This window comes from Capra hircus, chromosome 9 (assembly GCF_001704415.2).
Source record: "Capra hircus breed San Clemente chromosome 9, ASM170441v1, whole genome shotgun sequence".
Lineage (NCBI taxonomy): Eukaryota > Metazoa > Chordata > Mammalia > Artiodactyla > Bovidae > Capra > Capra hircus.
Genome location: NC_030816.1, coordinates 63,737,013 through 63,756,443, shown reverse-complemented (window position 1 = coordinate 63,756,443; position 19,431 = coordinate 63,737,013). Strand labels below are relative to the sequence as shown.

Genomic DNA, 19,431 nt, shown 5'->3' with positions numbered 1-19,431 from the left:
AGTGAAAAATACTGGAACAAAATGTGTTATATTCAGATTGTCTGGCCTAACAGAAATATAGGAAAAGAGATACAAATCTTTTTAAGATTGGGAAGTAGAGTGTAAGATAAAAACTAAAAGGTACAGTAGGTTTAAGTAGGATTTCATTTTGTAACAATGATTATTTCTTTTGAGATTATTATGAATTAAATGTTTTGTTAGTAAACATCATTTGCAAATACATCCTTTAGAGAACTCATAAATGCAGATTTACAGAAGAATACAGTCAAATCTGCAATAATCATTTAGTCCTAGTATAATGGAAAAGTAATAGATAAAAATTGTAAGATCTACAAGCAATAGAAGTTAAAATAGTGGTTAACCACTTAAAATAATGGTTAAGAGCTCCAGCTTCCCTGGCAGTGATACAGGGTTATGTCTCCCTTTGTGACTTTGGAAAGCTGTTTTCCTAATGTGTAGGGTATGTGTCTGACGATGCCAGCATTCCTTTCTTTTGCTATTTCAAAGGTAGAGAAAAGTTTACGTTAATGAGATTCTAAAAATACTTGGGAAATTATTTGCAAATGCAAATTCCAGTTCTCTTCCTGCTTTTCTATTTTAATAGCTAATGAGTTTTATATAATACAGCTTCTTAAAGGTGTGATCTCTTCGGAGGAAGAGAATACATACATTTGGAATCTGGTATGTCTTCTATGATTAACCTATGAAGTGCCACTGATGCAATGAATTGGTACGTTGATTTTGAAGTCCTTTCAAATGGAGTATGAGATGTACCCCGACTAGAAACGAGCAGTGCATCATTGAAGAGGAAAAGACTGAGATCACAGGTATGTTCGTAGAGCCTGGTTTAAAAAAGAGAAAGAGTTTAGTTTGACATATGCATATATACGTGCTCTGTTACACACTTCAGCATCTTTGCGTTGATAAGCTCATCATCAGAGTTTTTCCCCACCTCAGACCTTTGGACTGACTTTTTGAAGTTCTCCGTATATTTTTCTCCTGGTGTGAATAGTCCCTCTGTCTGTCAGACCAGTCATGTGGGTGGGCCTCAGGGTTTCTGGTGGAATGATTTGAGCTTTTATACATTGGACAGTATCCAGTCGATGTAGACAAAAATGAACACTGAATTTTCCCAGTGTTATAACACGTCAGGTTAAAGCCTTACTGATATTTTGTGTTTGATGTACTTAGACAATCTGTGGGGAATGTTTTCGTTTAGTTTCATCTTTAAGGGTAACAGGTTGGGTCAGAGAGAAGCACAAGAATCAGTAAGGTGTGCGATGTCTTAAGTAGAAAGCAGGCAAAAGAAAAGCATTTACTAAGTAGGAAATAGAGAATTTTCCAATATCAGTTGGAGAGAAATTGATGAAAAGTTGGATTTAAGTAGCTCTTCAATTCTACTGAAGTTGCTACCATGGTCAATGGTAGGCATTTTTTGGTCCCCAACCTCCATCTAGTATTCTCTGTGGTTTTCTGCTGATGGAGCCAGATCACAGTGTTTAGCAGATTTCACTGTGCTCTGGTATGGGTTATCAAATGATGTACTAGGGAGGAACTTGGGAAAGCCTCACCCCATGCCCTCAATCTCTGTCCAGCACCAGGAATAGCCAAGTGCAGCAAGCTCGTTGCTTTGTTGGAGGATAGCCCCCTAAAAATGTTTTTCTCCTAGAAGCATCAAGAAGCCCTCAGGAAGTTACTCTAAGCAAGCAACTCAGTTGACTGGTTTATTCAGAGGAATTCTTAGTTTTTATCTTCATCATCTGTGTTTAATTTTTAAATTGTTGAGTTAGATCCAGATAAAGTCATACAAAAGTGATGCAGTTACATCAGCATATACTGACAGTTGTTTTCGTGTACTGCTCTTTTTCATTTTTTGTTTGGCTCCACTTATGTTACCCAAGTTACCAAACAGTGTATAATCTTTCCTTTTTTTTTTTAACCCATTCAAGTAGTCGCATATGTACCTACATATGCATCTATTTACAGGTAGTTTGTTTTAAGTATTATTCCAGGCTCTCTTCTTGCTTTTCTCAGCAATAGAAATCACTTCAAGTTCTTTTTAATGACCAAATAATAGCATGGGTGGACCATCATTTTTCTAACTCTACCCTCACTTAGTGGGCATTTCTTTGTTTGCAGGCTCAGGTCTCTTTCTTCCTTCTTCCCTCCCTCGTTTCCTTTGTTTTTTCTTTATTGCCACTGTGAGCAATGTTTGAAAAAACGAGTTCCTTACTTATAAACAGACTCCTTACATGCACTGATATTTCTGTCAGATAATCCAAGAGTAGGATTGATTGAGCAAATGGTATATATATATTTAACCAAAGACTGACAGGTTGTTGCCCATAAAAGCTACTATAATTCACATTTAGAATCCACTCTGTATTATAATGGCTCTGACTTGTACAAACTTTACTGTGCATCTGAATTACCCAGAGATTTTCACTGAAATGAAAATTCAGTAGAGCTAGACTAGCCTGAGATTCTGTGTTTCTAGCAGCTCCTTGGTGATGCTGATTCACCAACCACACTTGAGAGTATTGAGGCACTTAAGTCGTGCATTAATTACAGCTGTGCCCATGCTGCTGCTGCTGCTGCTGCTGAGTCGCTTCAGTCGTGTCCGACTCTGTGCGACCCCCGACTCTGTGCGACCCCATAGGCAGCAGCCCACCAGGCTCCGCCGTCCCTGGGATTCTCCAGGCAAGAACACTGGAGTGGGTTGCCATTCCCTTCAGTGCATGCAAGTGAAAAGTGAAGGTGAAGTCGCTCGGTCGTGTCTGACTCTTCGCGACCCCATGGACTGCAGCCCACCAGGCTCCTCTGCCCATGGGATTTTCCAGGCAAGAGTACTGGAGTGGGGTGCCATTGCCTTCTCCTGTGCCCATGAGGTGGGCAAAAAACTAGATTGGGAGAGGGAGTGGTTTAAACATTTTTAAGGAGTGCTTTGCTTCAGGTTCAGCTCTTGGGAGAGTGTTGGGGGTACAGGTCATGTTAGGTGTGTGGAGAGAGAGAAATGCAGTGGTCATCCAACCACTGGAGCCACCTTCCTTTTTCAAACGTTTCCTTCCCATATCTGTGGTTATGATTTAGGCTGGAAGGAGTGGGGTGCTTCATATTTACTGACAGTTTGCAAGAAATAATGTTCCAGATTAAGTTGATAGGTTATTCTGAGAATAGGGAACAAATAGAAGTAGGGATGAGGGAAAGGGGAAGCAAGAAAGGGGGTGCATTTAGATCGGTATGTGGTGAGCTGTATGTGCTGAGTGGCCACGTTAGGCAAAGAATTCCACCCATGTTTGTGACACTTCTTTGGCAATATTTGTACTCTTATTACTGATAAGAATCCTATCATTTGAGAAAAATGTTTAAAAGCTGTAATAAAACTTTGCCTTTCTATCTGAATGGCCAGGGAATGTGCCTACCAGGGTGCTTTGAAGATGTAGCTTTGAAAGGAGTGTTTGCTTTGGTAAACAGATGTTTGGTTTTCCCTTTGGAAGGGATAGCATTGAAAGTAAGTTAAATAAAGGCGAATTCTAACAGCATGACCCAATTGGGCTGGGTGGGTGGATGGCCCAGAGGAGAGAAGGAGCAGGCACGTTTATTGAACTTGGAGTTGAGGCCACTTGTAACCTGAGGACGTGAGCAGGGAAAGATAAATGCACAAAGAGGTTTTTATTATTTTAATCTGATTATGAAAGTGATATTTAAAATACATATAAATGAATTTTACCTAGGAAAAAGCTTTCCCAAAGCCATTTATACTCACCAAGAGCTTCAACAGTTTTCATCCAAAGACAAAAAACACCAAAACCCTTTTTAAAAAACCTTTATTCTTCTAAATATGTAAAAACAAATAATTTTGCCTTTCACATTGACATAATGGAACAACTGAAATGGAAACTCTGGATCCTACTCAACTTTCAGAAAACTGCTGCTGCTCAGATTCAGAAGAACCAACTCCAACTCCACGGGTAGAATGTTTTCCTTGAACCTGGACAGGATTTCTTTGCTTTTTCACAAATAGGCTCAATGACTCCGCCAAACATAGTTTAAATTCTTAACACCATTCTAGAAGTGTTTTGTCATTATTTAATCACTATCAATACGTTAGCCAGACCAAGAAACAAAGTACCCAACTTCCATAAATACATAAAACTTTAAAAGTAATTTTCAGAGCATAAACTTTGGCATGAACAGATAACAGTACGTCCTTGGTTCTGTGAGCTAAGTGTTAGTCACTCAGTCGTGTCCGACTACAACGCCATGGACTGTAGCCTGCCAGGCTCCTCTGTCCATGGGATTTTCCAGGCAGGAATACTGGAGTGGGTAGCCATTCCATTCTCCAGGGGATCTTCCCAACCCAGGGATTAAATCTGGGTCTCCAGCATTGCAAGCAGATTCTTTACTGTCTGAGTCATGAGGGAAGCCTCTGTGAGCTGACCTGAGTCAAAACTGTTTATCACCTGGAGTCAAAACTGTTTATCACCTTGTCCTCATCATCCACATTCTGACTAGTGGATCATAGTGGCTTTTGGCAGTGGCCAGGATAAAAGTCAGTTCAGAGCCAGAGTCCTGTATCTCTGAGGAGTCTGCATATTTCTCTTCCCCTAGTGCTGTTTGCTGGTCAATGACTTCCTTACCCTTTGGGTAAGCTAAAAGTAAAGTGAACAATATACATACTCTGTAGTTTAGTAATGTTTGTCCTCAAGAGGACTCAGGATCTGAGCAGTGGATGGCCCTGTTTGGTGATCTAAAGCCGTGCCTCTGTTCACCGGTCTTAGAGGCTCCACTTTTGCACTTGGCAACACCCCATTAGAAGGAGAACAAAAGTAAACAAAAATGCTTTAAAAATCAGCATGTGTAAAGTCACACATGAAAATGTCAAAGTTCTAAGGTACATAAAAGCTTAGTCCAAAACTATGTGGGTTATATCTACAGTGGGACAAATGCCTCCAGGTTTCCGAGCTCTAAAATTACTCTCCCCAGAGCAAATTCTGTCAGTCAGAAACATGGACTTAGATAAAGAAAGATAAAGGAAGAGTGTCTGAGAATGAATATGTGAAGGTAAAATTAATAATAAAAAACTGGAATAATCCGTAGCATGTGTCCTACTACACTGACGTGTTTAGAATTGCTGACTTGATATCTAGTTTCCTTCTCTTGTTGTAGCTCATTTCTATTGTTCCTGACCAAAAACACCAAAATGAGAAAACAAAAACATGGTGACAGTGAGAAAAGTGACAGTTGTGTGATTTGATTTTCATTTAAGGGACTGGTTAAATCGAGGTGAAGGGACTGGTTTATTCCAACCTCTCCTCCACCCCAAATCCTGCCCTGGCCTTTGGAAAACATTCAGTGAAATATTCACTGAAATAACAGGCAATCTGATTTTCATTTCTTTTATTGGAATTAATTCCTCTGCATTTGGTTGCTCTTTGTGGAGCTACCATCCTTGCCATAAGTACTGAAAACATAGATTGGCAAATAGTTTCCTAAAGCAAGAATTTAAAAACGATGGCCCCACTCCTTGCTTTTTGTAAATAAAGTTTTATTGGAACACAGCTATACATGTATTGTTTATGAAGATCATATTAATCATCATGTATTGTATTTATGTAGCTGCTTTTGTGCTACAATGGCAAAGTTAGGTAGTTGCCACAGATACCATTTGGCAAGAAAGACCTAGAATACTTACCATCTGACCCTTTACAGAAAAAGTTTGCCCATCCTTGTTCTAAAGGAGAAAAGGAAATGTTAGCACCTTCACATCACAATAGTTTTTACACTACTGTGAGCACCATGCCAACTAGACGTGTGAGACCTCAATACAATGGTGGTCCTACGGTGAGACCTTTCAAGTGCTGACCTCAGTAACTAACTGCAGATAATTAACTGGTCTTCTCTTTCTTAGAGTTGAGCAGATCATCCATGTGATATCTCACATCAGCTCTCCTCTCAGTAGGAAAGTGACCAAACCAGAAATCCCATGTCTTGAGTTAGTGGCCCAGGCAATGACGGTTTAGTTTCTTCCATTCTATGAAGTAGCTGCCTGGAAAGTGAGTAAGGTGATAAACACCTTACCTCATCTCAGAGGGGTGTGTGTGTAACTTTTCAGATCAACACAAAGATTTATAGTATATTTACAATATGACAGACATTGTACTGGATTCTGGGTACAAGATAATTAAGACACACTCATAGCCATAGGCAACCCACTCCAGTGTTCTTGCTTGGAGAATCCCAGAGACAGACGAGCCTGGTGGGCTGCTGTCTATGGGGTCGCATAAAGTCGGACACGACTGAAGTGACTTAGCAGCAGTAGCATAGCCATAGGATAGTTGAATATTTACCTTAAATAGAAACTTATGTCCTCATCACAGCAGTGAAGTTGGGCCACATCTTGAACCCTAATCAGATATCTGTTTGCTTCTGATAGAGTCTATGAAATAAAAAGAATTAGAAATATATATATATATATTTTATAAAATAAGTCTCACTACTGAATAATATCCCCAAAGATATAAGTGTTGAGTAGAACTCAGTTCAGTTGTGAAAAAAGCATTGTTTTTAAAACTAGAGGGAGTTGTCTAATTTTTAAAACTATTGAAATTTTTTTTTTTATTATAAATGCTTTCCTACTACCAAAAATAAAGTGGGGATGTAGGTGAGTCAGAAGGGATCTATCAAGAAAAGGAAGTGAATGAAATGTTACAAATTAAGATTTCAGGCTCTTTTACTGACCTAGCCGTGGAGATGATTACTTGGGGCATATAGTGATCCAGAGATATAGTTCTGTGGACTCTGTGAGTCCCAAGATTTTTCAATTTTCTGTAATCCAGTCAATCCCATTACTCTTTCCCTTTCAAAATGTACAGATCTAAATTAGGCCTAAACAACTGCATTTGCTTCCTCAATTTGGCCAAATAAAAACACAATCGATTGATACTTTAATTCAATATAATTCACATATTAAATTCTGGCCATATGCTGAACACTAGAAGACACTAGTTCATACCCGATGGAGCTCCCAATCTTGTGGATAAAGGACTGTAAGAAAGTGTGACAGGGAGGTTCAGGGTGTTGAGAATACCTAGGAAGGGGCAGCTCAGACCTGGAGATGTCGGAGGAAACTTTTCAGGGCAGATGATACTTGAACTGGATCTTTAAAGTACGAATAGGAGTTTATCCAGTGGAGCAGAAAAAGAAGGCAATTCCTGAGAGGGAAGACCATGAGCAAAACACAAATGTGTAAGGAGAGGCTGACATTATTAGAGAATTGTGAATATGTCTGTGTGGTTTGATCATCCAAAGAATAGCAAGGAGAGATAAGGAAGCCTTCCTCAGCGATCAGTGCAAAGAAATCGAGGAAAACAGGAGAATGGGAAAGACTCGAGATCTCTTCAAGAAAAATTCAAGGGAACATTTCATGCAAAGATGGGCTCAATAAAGGACAGAAATGTTAGGGACCTAACAGAAGCAGAAAATATTAAGAAGAGGTGGCAAGAAAACATAGAGGAACTATACAAAAAAGATCTTCACAACCCAGATAATCACGATGGTGTGATCACTCACCTAAAGCCAGACATCCTGGAATGTGAAGTCAAGTGGGCCTTAGGAAGCATCACTACGAACAAAGCTAGTGGAGGTGATGGAATTCCGGTTGAGCTATTTCAAATCCTGAAAGACGATGCTGTGAAAGTGCTGCACTCAATATGCCAGCAAATTTGGAAAACTCAGCAGTGGCCACAGGACTGGAAAAGGGCAGTTTTCATTCCAATCCCAAAGAAAGGCAATGCCAAAGAATGATCAAACTACCACACAATTCCACTCATCTCACACACTAGTAAAGTAATGCTCAAAATTCTCCAAGCTAGGCTTCAGCAATATGTGAACCATGAACTTCCAAATGTTCAAGCTGGTTTTAGAAAAGGCAGATGAACCAGAGATCAAATTGCCAACATCCACTGGATCATTGAAAGAGCAAGAGAATTCCAGAAAAACATCTATTTCTGCTTTACTGACGATGCCAAGGCCTTTGACTGTGTGGATCACAATAAACTGTGGAAAATTCTGAAAGAGATGGGAATACCAGACCACCTGACCTGCCTCTTGAGAAAGCTGTATGCAGGTCAGGAAGCAACAGTTAGAGCTGGACATGGAACAACAGGCTGGTTCCAAATAGGAAAAGGAGTACGTCAAGGCTATATATTGTCAACCTGCTTATTTAACTTATATGAAGAGTACATCATGAGAAATGCTGGGCTGGAGGAAGCACAAGCTGGAATCAAGATTGCCAGGAGAAATATCAATAACCTCAGATACGCAGATGACACAACCCTTATGGCAGAAAGTGAAGAAGAACTGAAGAGCCTCTTGATGAAAGTAAAAGAGGAGAGCGAAAAAGTTAGCTTAAATCTCAACATTCAGAAAACTAAGATCATGGCATCTGGTCCCATCACTTCATGGCAAATAGATGGGGAAACAGTGGACACAGTGGCTGGCTTCATTTTTCTAGGCTCCAAAATCACTGCAGATGGTGATTGCAGCCATGAAATTAAAAGACGCTTGCTCCTTGGAAGGAAAGTTATGACCAACCTAGACAGCATATTAAAAAGCAGAGACATTACTTTGCCAACAAACGTTCGTCTAGTCAAGGCTATGGTTTTTCCAGTAGTCATGGATGGATGTGAGAGTTGGACTATAAAGAAGGCTGAGCGCTGAAGAATTGATGCTTTTGAACTGTGGTGTTGGAGAAGATTCTTGAGAGTCCCCTGGACTGCAAGGAGATAGAACCCATCCATCCTTAAGGAGATCAATCCTGGGTGTTCATTGGAGGGCCTGATGTTGGAGCTGAAACTCCAATACTTTGGCCACCTGATGCGAAGAGCTGACTCATTTGAAAAGACCCTGATGCAGGGAAAGATTGAGGGCAGGAGGAGAAGGGGACGACAGAGGATGAGATGGTTGGATGGCATCACCGACTTGATGGACATGGGTTTGGGTGCATTCTGGGAGTTGGTGATGGACAGGGAGGCCCGGTGTGCTGTGGTTCATGGGGTCTCAAAGAGTCGGACACGACTGAGTGACTGAACTGAACTGAAAGGCAGTGAGAAGGAAAGTAGAATGAGTCAGATGATATTCCATAGGTAACAGATAACCAACAGAGGACTTCTAGGATTTTTACAGATGTCCTCAGTGGGCAGAATCCTGGGCCAGATATTATGTGCAGGGAGACAGAAAACAATAAAGACACGGTCCCGTTCCTCAAATTGGGTCATGAGCTCTGTAGTACCAAGCAAGGTGCTAAGACTACAGAGAAATCGTGGGATGGGGTCAAGCCCACTTGTGCCTTTTCTCATCTAGCATCCTTGCAGATAACAAGGATGTGGAATATGAGAGCTTGGCAGCACCTGGCACACAACAGGCTCTCAACAGATGTTAGCTGAATCAGAATCTCTATGTCTCCTTTTTGAGCATGAGATGTAGCAAGTGCATTAGAATACGTACAGGGCACCCCCAGATGAGTCTCTGTATGTCTAACAGGTGATCTTTCATACTGATGTTCCGCTTCATCTAGAAAAGAAAGTGATTTTAGGCAAACTGAAATTGTGATGTTTTTATACATAAAAATAGATTAAAATATGGCACTTGATAACGTTGTGGTATTTGCATAAACTATCATAAGAATCTCAATTTCCTGTACCCAGTGTTTTAAAACAAAGAGGCAAGTGGCAAGACTCTGTTCAAAAAGTTTTTTTCTGGGTGTACTGTGTTATTGTTTCCATTCAGCCCAGACTCCTGGGCTGTGTGCCCATCACAGTGACATGTTCAGAATGGTAGTCCTATACTCCAAGATGATCAAATCTTGCAGAGAATAACTGTGATTCCTGTACTTTCTTAGGCAGGAAAGTTGATTAATACATAAGAAGTACTTTCAGAAACAAAGAGGTTTGCTCTTTTAAAAAAAATCTATATAAGTGTACTTAAAGAGATATCTGAAAACATTATTTGGTTTAGAATAAAGGCTCTCAGTGCTCAATATCACTGAATACAATGATTTAGCATTAAAAGGATGAAAAAGTTTGAAGAGAACCCCAAGAGGCTAAGGGATTTTGGAATCTTTGAGTCTGAGTACCACAAAAGCATTATAACATTTTTAAAGGACACAGACTCTTACCAGCAACCAACCTGATCTATGTAGCCTTTGTAATTTTTGATTTGGTCAGTTGCAATGGTCAAGTTTCCACGGTCAATATGTTCTGCCGGAGTGTGAAGCCTCAGAGCATACAGAAGATGAATATATTCTTCAAACCTCCGGGATGGGTACAAAAGCAGCTCCTGAAGACTGTAGGAGGCACAGAGAAAAGGGGGCTCTGGCCCCTTTCTGAGGCCACAAAACACCAGTCGTTGGGGTGACCTAGCTGTGCTCTCCCTCAGGGCTTACCTCAGCATGTTGGTGACAATGGTCTTATCATGCCTCTTCAGGAAAGCTCGGAATGCTGGTATCATTTCTCTGCACTAAAAGTGAGAGTTATATTGTCAAAATTCTGTAAAACAGCTGTGAAGTGTTGCTTCTATTCTACCAGACAAGCATAATCTGTGAAGCACTCAAAGCAAAAGGGCAACATCTACACCTAATCACAGTACTATTAATACTAGAGGTGCTTCCTGATATCCTAAGTATAGTGTATTAGTTATACCATAAATTAACCCTAGGCATTGAACTTAATCGGTATAGAAAAATGGAAATGGACTTTGCATGCAGATAGGCCTGGCAATGGCACCCTACTCCAGCACTCTTGCCTGGAAAATCTCATGGACGGAGGAGCCTGGTGGGCCGCAGTCCATGGGGTCGCTAAGAGTCAGACACGACTGAGCAACTTCACTTTCACTTTCATGCATTGGAGAAGGAAATGGCAACCCGCTCCAGTGTTCTTGCCTGGAGAATCCCAGGGACGGGGGAGCCTGGTGGGCTGCCACCTACGGGGTTGCATAGAGTCGGACACGACTGAAGCGACTTAGCAGCAGCAGGCCAGGATTAGAATTCTAATTTAATTTTATCTAATTCTGTGTGACTTTGTCAAGCTTACTTAACTTCTGTGAGCCTCAGTTTACTCATGGATGTCATAGCTAACTCGGTGAGGGGCTGGGGAGGGGGTGGAAATCCTATCTATAGAGTGCCTGCCACACAATAAGTGTTAAGTGTAGGGACTGGTGTGTAATTCTGCTGTTAAGCATGTTTTCCACAATAACATTAAGAAGGTGCTCCTTTGTACTTAAAATCTATTTTAAAATGCATTATTCATCACCATTACAGCCCCCAGGAATTCACCGCATTTTTCTCAGATGCCAGTAATTCTAATTTCTAGAAATCACATAGTCACTGATTTCAATAGTATTAATAGCTAACATTTACTGAGTACTTACTTATATGCACCCCCATGCTAGTGAAATAGATACATCATTATCCATAACTATAAAATTGCTTGCACCAGTCTGCTATTATAACATGTGATGCTTTGCTCCAATTCTTGTCCTAAAGGTCAGTTCTGTGACACTGCTTTATTCATGCAACTTTCACATAATTGAGTTACGCAGCAGAGCTTAAGCTCCCCTGGTGGAGCAGGAAGAAGACGACAAAGGGAGATGTCTGAGGTCAGGAAGTGTTCAGAGACCTCCCAGCCCCAGGCCTTTACTTCAGGGCCTCAGGGCAGACAGGTGGGCAGGGCCACGGTGGACACAGGAACAGGGCAGAGGGCACCACCACATCCCAAGGTGCCCCTCCTGCTGCCCTTTTGATGCAAACCGAGGAGGGGAAAGCGCCGACTTGGTCCCTGCTTTGAATTCCTTGATCCTGCCTTTGCGTTTTGTCAGGCCCCCTTCCTCTTAACCGGAAAGAGGTATCTTATTGTCATCAGAGGAGATCCCAATGAGAGCAGCAAGGGGCACAGATGAGAGCTGCACGGATGAGAGCTGCATAGTCCTGCTCAGATTACATACACATTGTCACAACAAAGACAACTGTTTAAAACGCACTTGCTGGGGAATACAAAACAAAGGAATTCCTTATTTTATCGTGAGATTTCACACATTGAGTGTCATTATTCCACACATGATTATGAATTCCTTTTCTCCATGAGAGAGCTGGACTCACCACACGGGCTGTAGAGGCAGTGTGAAAGCAGGTTCACAGTTTTGCTTCTGCCTAACTGTGAACTGTGTTCCTATAACCAAGCCCCAGAGTAACTGGGGCAGGTGGGAATCTGGAAATTTGCATGAAGACTAGCTCAGTCCCACAACCAGTTCCTAGGCACTGCTGGGTCAAGCACTATGCCAGCCTGTAGTGATCAAAACTAAGTAAATCAGTGCCCTCATCTCAAAGAGCTCACAGTAAACCAGAGGAGGAGATCTGGAAGCCAAGGATAGAAAATCTTTCCTATGAATTCTAGTCCTTCTAGTCCTCGCAAGTTCAGAAGGTCTAGTAAATGCCTGGATGGTCCCTCAATCTGTTACCTTCTCAATAGTTTTTAGAACCACAGGGTAATTGTTGAAGAAATTGGTATACGTGTTCAACTGGCTTCCAAACTTGATGAATATTTCTCCCACACCGTGAGCAGGGCCCCATTCCTGTAGTCTGTCTCTCAGGTCATCTAGAAACCGCCTGCAACATGAGAAAAGCATGGCTGTGAAATATCGACCAATGACAGCCTATAAACGTACAAAAAAATAAATGTGTACTCAGTCATTTAGGGAGGGGCTTTTGTCAGATCCTTTCTCCTTGACACAGAGCTGGAAAGGGAGGAAGCGGGTTGACTTGGGGGCTGAGTCAGGATCCCACGCTGGCCTGGAGAGGCTGCCCTGACTGTTCCCTCTCCCCTTTGCCTGGGGACAGTTTCTTACAGTCCTCAGAATAGAGTGCTTAACTCACTTCAATGGCTGAATGCCATCACCATCACTAAGCCCATTTCCCTTGGATCAAAGGTTATTCTTCAGCCATCACAGAATTTCAAAACTGGAAGCACACTAGTTCCTTTTATAGAATCTGGGGTCCCCGAAGCTAAGGAACTTGTTCTAAGTTATCTAAAGACTTACTGGCAGAGAAACACAAGCTCAGTTTGTCTTACTTTATTCAGTGCAAATGATCAATTTTCTCTCTCAACCCTTCCATATACATATACTGTTATTACACTAATCCCCAGCCTCTGGTTCTCTAATCAAAGTATTCTAGTGACTTAGTCCCATTACAGCCTCCTGTTCCTTTCCCACTGATCAGCCAAACACTGATGACTATGAATAGCTCCCCTTCCCATTGTCTTTTGCATAAATAGCATAATGAATATAGAATCCCCAGGCACTGAACTCCACTCCTTGACCTATAGCTCTGAGTCCAGGCAGGGATACACCCCAGGAATCATCACTACTGTTTGCAGCCCAGTGTTGAGAATCATCTCTCTTCTGTGAGGTGATCAGGCAGTGTCGCCCAAAAGGGCAGAGAATGACTGAGCCTCTGTATAACTTTTTGAAACAAGTGTGTGTTTCCTCCCATACCACAAAGAATATTTCAAAATATAGCTATTCAGAGTTTACCTGTTGAGACATAAGATCTGCAGAATATCAGAGAACATGATCTGGATGTTTGCAGCACTCAGGATGGCTCTGTTTGATGACAGCGCCGCTCTCAGTGGCCTCACATAAACATCTCTCACAATTTCCAGCATCTGCACATATCTTCTCTCGCTCTGTAAGAGTTCCCTGATGACTCTGGTTCGCTTTTCGGCTGAATCCAGCTGGAGTTTTCTCTCCTGTGGAAAAGCATAAAGAACTCAGAAGGAAAGTGTAATGACTCATTTCAGGCTTCCATCATCAAAAGGCCTGACAGTCAAAGGAGACAGAGAAATGAAAGTACTGAGCAGTCAGGCAGTCACTCTGAGGGCACCTTTCTGATTCGTGATACGCAGGGCTGAAGGGAAACTTGATAAGGGAATATGGAGGACTCTGCTGACCACTGCTTGACCCCATCATCAAACTGTCCCTCACAATGGCCAGCCTGATGCCATAGTAGAGATGGGCCTTGGACTCTTGTATCTTGAGAAGGTGCAGGTTGAGAATTTACTTTTATCCGTCTATCCATCCAAATAGATATCTAGTGTCATGTGCTAGGTGTTGGCTCTACAATGATGCGAAGGCAGAATTCTGCCCTTACAGAGGTGATGGTGAGAAAGCCTTTGGGTTGTGCATTGCTTTCCTATTTTTTTTTTTCCCCAGTAGCATTTTATTGATTATCGTGTAAACAAGACTGAAATGAGCTAGACCTCTCATTATCAAATAATTCAATAGTTATTTCCCGCTGTGTATTATGAAATGCCAAAGTCATGCTCTTCTTTCTGTGTTTAGGAAAAACTACTGTCTCTCCTGGGTAGTTAGGTTTCCCGATGTTCTATGCTTTCTATATATCAAAGTTCTGTTTTAGCAATCCTGAGGGAAAAGCCATGCACTGGTGTAAAGAAATCCCACACCCTGATATTGAGTGCTATGTTTATGATTGGAGAAATTAATTTTCCTTACTGGAATTAGGATTCTTTCCCTTCTATTTATACGTTTGAAGTTGTAAAATTAGTATTTTTACAATAGAAAACAATCACAATATTCAAATTTTAAAAATCTAATGGCCTTGTATTTGTACCTAGGACAATTAAAACTCTTAGAACACAATTTCCTCTTTCCCCTCCAGCCCCACACTGCCTCAAATAAAATAAGACAATACTAATGTTTAATGCCATGTGATCTTCACCTGAAATGTCAACTATAATTTCATGAGCTAAAATTAAAATGTGAAAATAATTTAAGAGAAGAATCAGAACACTCATTGTTTGAAATACTATAAACACTGTTCTTGGTTAGTTTTAATCTTTCAAACATATGCCTATTGTGTATAAAGCCTATTTCAGTTCAGTTCAGTTCAGTCGCTCAGTCGTGTCCGACTCTTTGCAACCCCATGAATTGCAGCACGCCAGGCCTCCCTGTCCCTCACCATCTCCCGGAGTTTACTCAAACTCATGTCCATTAAGTCGGTGATGCCATCCAGACATCTCATCCTCTGTCGTCCCCTTCTCCCTCCCAGCATCAGAGTCTTTTCCAATGAGTCAACTCTTCACATGAGGTGGCCAAACTACTAGAGTTTCAGCTTTAGCATCAGTCCTTCCAATGAAATCCCAGGGCTGATCTTCAGAATGGACTGGTTGGATCTCCTTGCAGTCCAAGGTACTCTCAAAAGTCTTGTCCAACACCACAGTTCAAAAGCATCAATTCTTCGGCACTCAGCTTTCTTCACAGTCCAGCTCTCAAATCCATCCATGACCACTGGAAAAACCATAGCCTTGACTAGACGGACCTTTGTTGGCAAAGTAATGTCTCTGCTTTTTAATAGGCTGTCTAGGTTGATCATAACGTTTCTTCCAAGGAGCAAGCGTCTTTTAATTTCATGGCTGCAGTCACCATGGGCAGTGATTTTGGAGCCCCCCAAAATAAAGTCTGACACTGTTTCCACTGTTTTCCCATCTATTTCCCCATCTTTAAAATACTGGAGTTATCTAATATTTATAATGATTTTGATTTAAAGTTTCAGTTGTTAAACTCCCGCTGTTATCTTGAAACTATAATAGAGCGCCGCCCAGTATAGCTCTTAGCACGGGGCCATTGCTATGACCCATTAACCCCACTCGCACCCGACCCTAGCCACCCTCCCCACCCCACCCTGTTACCAGGCAACAGCTACTGAGAGACCGTTAGCATTCCTGCTCAGCCATTGGTTGGTGCCACAGTGGCCCCTCCCACAAACAACCAACAGTCAGTAAGCTTCCGTTGGTGGGAGCATTCCACCAACCGTCAGCTGAGTGGTGGTCTTCTGGTGCAAAGTGAGGTAAGAGGTGGATCTCAGCTTTTTCCCTGGGCTCTCTAGCTCACCCAGCCTTGGGCCAGCAGGGACTCTGTTCTGCAGGGCTCTGGGGCTCTTGCCAAGGCCGCCCACTGGCCGAGCCCCAGGCCTTGAGGCAGTGGTGAGCTTCTCCCCCATCCCCACCTCTGTGACCTGATGGCAGTGGCCATCTGCCTGGTTCGTAGGTAGTCTCCAGAACCTCTCCCTGCAATTTGGGCGGCCTGAGGAGCCTGAGGGCGGGCCAGTCGGGTTGGGTGCCTGGCTCCGTCAGTGATGACGGCTGGGCAGGGTCTGGGGACCTGGCCCTGAAGGAGCCACCAATTGAAATCTGCCTCCTGTCAGCCAAGACCAGAGCGCGGAGGGTGAAAGTTGTACCTTGGAACCTGGCCCTTTCCTGTCAGAACAAAGGATAATGTTTGTTTGGTAGAAACTTATAGGAACATCATTACCTGACCATGACCGGACCTCAAGAACAAAGGCTCTGATACAGGGAAGTCTAACCACACTCCCCCTCCTTTCCTAGAAAAGCACTTTGCTGAGAGCTTTCAGGGAGTTTGGGGTTTTTAAGGCCTGAGCCACCTGTCTCTTGCCTGGCTCTGCAATTAACTTTTCTCTGCTCCAAACTCCCACATTTTGGTATGTTTGGCCTCACTGTAAGTTGGGCACATAGAGTTGTGTTTGGGTAACAAAACCATTATGCAGTATTATCACCAATGGTCAGCGGAGATACTGTCATATTTGTTTCTTTGTAAACCCTCTCTTCCTGGGTGGTTCCTGGGATGGCGTGGGGCTGAGCGAGCCCGCAGCCGCCGAGGTCCACAGGGACACTGTCCACTGTAGGCGGACTGTAGGCACCGTCCACTGTAGGCAGACTGGTCCCGGCTGTTGCGTGGTTGGGAAAGAGCCCAGGGCTGAGCGCCCTTCTGCAGGATTCAAACTTTTCTCTCTGCCTGTTTCTTGACCTTAAGGAAATCATTTAAGTTTTCTGACTTGACTGCCTCTTCTACAAAATGCGGGTTTCAGAATTCTGAGGCTAAAATATGACAGTAAAAGTGGATGTGTGCTGTAGAAATGCTAGACGGCACGCATGCGCTGTGTGTTAACCGGCAGCACAGGACCAAGCCTCTGCGGTCCACACCTCCTCCACCCACTACCCTTTGAAAGACAGCCCTAAAGGTTATATTGATTGTACTTAACATTTGAAATCAGACCGTAGCTGATGATGAGTCTGTTAGAAACTGTGATTGGTTGATTACACTCAATCAACAGTTGATGGGTCGGTTAGAAACTGAGCGTTCGTGTCCACCGACCATTTTTTTAAATGCCTATCTAGCGTCCTATTAGAAAAGCATGGAGTAGCACAGAGATGACTGTTGTTGCCAAGATGTTTCATGTCCATCCCATTGGCTCAACTTCTTTTTAGATCAGGACTTACTCAAAGAAAAAAGCTGCTGGCTGGATCTCCTCCAGTTATATTTGGGGGTTTCCCCCCTCCCTAAGAGAAACCCTCAAGAAAAGAGAAAGAACAAACCAGAATAGTTGACTTACCAGTTTAACCAGCAACTCAAAATTTGGATCATTTTTGCTGAGACTTGGTTTTGTGTCCTGAGGGTTATCTTCTATAACATCTCTTTCCTGAGGATTAAATGCAGACTTGATTATTTGGAGGCAGGTCCTGGGATATCTAAATGCCCAGCCAGTGCTAAGCCCACAGGAGGATCTCAGTAGCTCTGCCTTTGGCCCTAATCATAGTGTTCTCTAGACATGTAAGTTAAGCACTCAACAAAATTCAATTTTATGTTTTAAAAAATAATAACTTTTTGCTTCCTAGGAACTGTGTTAAGAAACTAAATTCAGTGCAGTTTCTGTTTTCCCTGGGAGCAGCTCCTCACACGTGCCTGGGACATAGGTCTCTGCCTGAATTCTGGCAGCAGTGCCAAATAAGTTACCTTACTTTCAAGATGCTAGAAGAAAAGTTCACAATACTTTGTAAAATTCACCTCTTTTTTCACCTAATGAAAAAGTGTCATGAAGAAATTCACATGCCATTTCTAGATCTGTTTCCACATTTAAATATGGCTTATTCTTTCCTCACTTTGCCTTGTTTTCTTGTGGCTTCCATATAAATTATCACATTAAAAAATAGCCCCCCTTCCGCCTTCCCTGCAGCATCCCAGGGTCCACCCGAGAAATGGAACAATGGTCCCACGTTTGTGTTGAAAGCTAATGATGATTAATGGTCACTACTGCTGCCCTTCCGAGTCAAAGATAAAACTGTCCATGGCAACCCCTTGATATGTAGGAGTGAAACTAGAAGAAAAATACCAATTTATAACCAAGACTCCTTTTGTCTTACTCTACTCAGACAAAAACTCACTTTTCTTTTGTACCTGCAGACATGCCTCATGGCTACCTGAAGCCTTTGTGTAAGACCCCTGGGCCCAGAAGCACACGCAGCCAGCCAGTTTCTCCCGGGCCTGCAGGCCCCCCACCTGAGTCTGAGCACTTCATGGCTGCTCCACATAGTCTTTTCACCATGTCCTTTCCCATTTGGGGCTGACCCACACCAGTCTGGCATGTATTTATACTTCTGTGCGTGTATGCTCAGTCAGGTCCAACTTTCTGTGACCCCGTGAACTTGAGCCTGCCAGGCTCCTCTTTCCATGGAATTTTCCAGACAAGCATACTACAGTGGGTTGTCATTTCCTACTCCAGTATTTATATTTATGCCAGGTCGGAGGGAATCTACTTTGAATTTTGACAAAATAATTCAAAATTTCTATGCTTGGAAGATTGTCTTCTTTCAAAATATGTAATAAAGCTGATCATTCATGTAGAGAAATGATAACTTCAACCAGTCAGCAGTGACACTGCAGTTGTGTAGGTAGACGTGGGTGCAGGTATAAAATGAAAATGAAACTCAGCCTGCTTGCCTGGAGGTTAAGAGGACCCAAGCCATACTGATTCGAACTGTGGATTCCACAGATGGCGGAGGCCCCTTACCTGGTGTATCATCCCTTTGGACAGGCTCCCATGAGTGCTCAGCCACTGAAGCTCAGCAGTGGACTCCTAGACCACCCTGGCTATCTCAGAACCTGCTTACTCAGACTAGGCTTTGTTTCACCTCTGGCTCAGCAACAGCTTTTTAAGAATTTTTAAACCACTGAACTACCAGGGAATTCCCAGCTACAGCTATTTCTTAACTGTAAATTTTTCTTTGTGGATAGCAAGTCAATTTGACATAGTAATTGTGTTTGAACCTAAAAACAACATGTTCTCTCATTTTATATTATCTAATTATTAGGATTTTTAGGACCTGTTCTTAGGTTAAGATGCCATTTGTTATTCATTCTGAAGGACGAACTCAAAGGAAGTAACAGAGTAGCAAACTTTTAAGAAAACAATTATTTTGAGTCAATGGGCCTTTGCCTTGACTCTCTCCATGGCCTGTAAGGGACACTTTGGATCATATATTTGGAATTTTCCTCTAGGATCTT

General features: G+C 42.3%; 1 protein-coding gene across 1 annotated transcript in view; it reads right to left on the bottom strand.

The window, feature by feature from the left end:
* ECT2L (epithelial cell transforming 2 like) overlaps window positions 1-19,431 on the bottom strand; it is a 65,909-nt gene that overhangs the window by 1,835 nt on the left and 44,643 nt on the right. The window contains exons 12-19 of the mRNA XM_018053272.1: window positions 17,483-17,569; window positions 13,588-13,802; window positions 12,514-12,661; window positions 10,445-10,518; window positions 10,189-10,345; window positions 9,508-9,573; window positions 6,351-6,439; window positions 670-842 (exon numbers count right to left, since the gene is read on the bottom strand). Coding sequence (XP_017908761.1) covers window positions 670-842; window positions 6,351-6,439; window positions 9,508-9,573; window positions 10,189-10,345; window positions 10,445-10,518; window positions 12,514-12,661; window positions 13,588-13,802; window positions 17,483-17,569 — 1,009 coding nt within the window. The remainder of the gene's footprint in view (window positions 1-669; window positions 843-6,350; window positions 6,440-9,507; window positions 9,574-10,188; window positions 10,346-10,444; window positions 10,519-12,513; window positions 12,662-13,587; window positions 13,803-17,482; window positions 17,570-19,431) is intronic.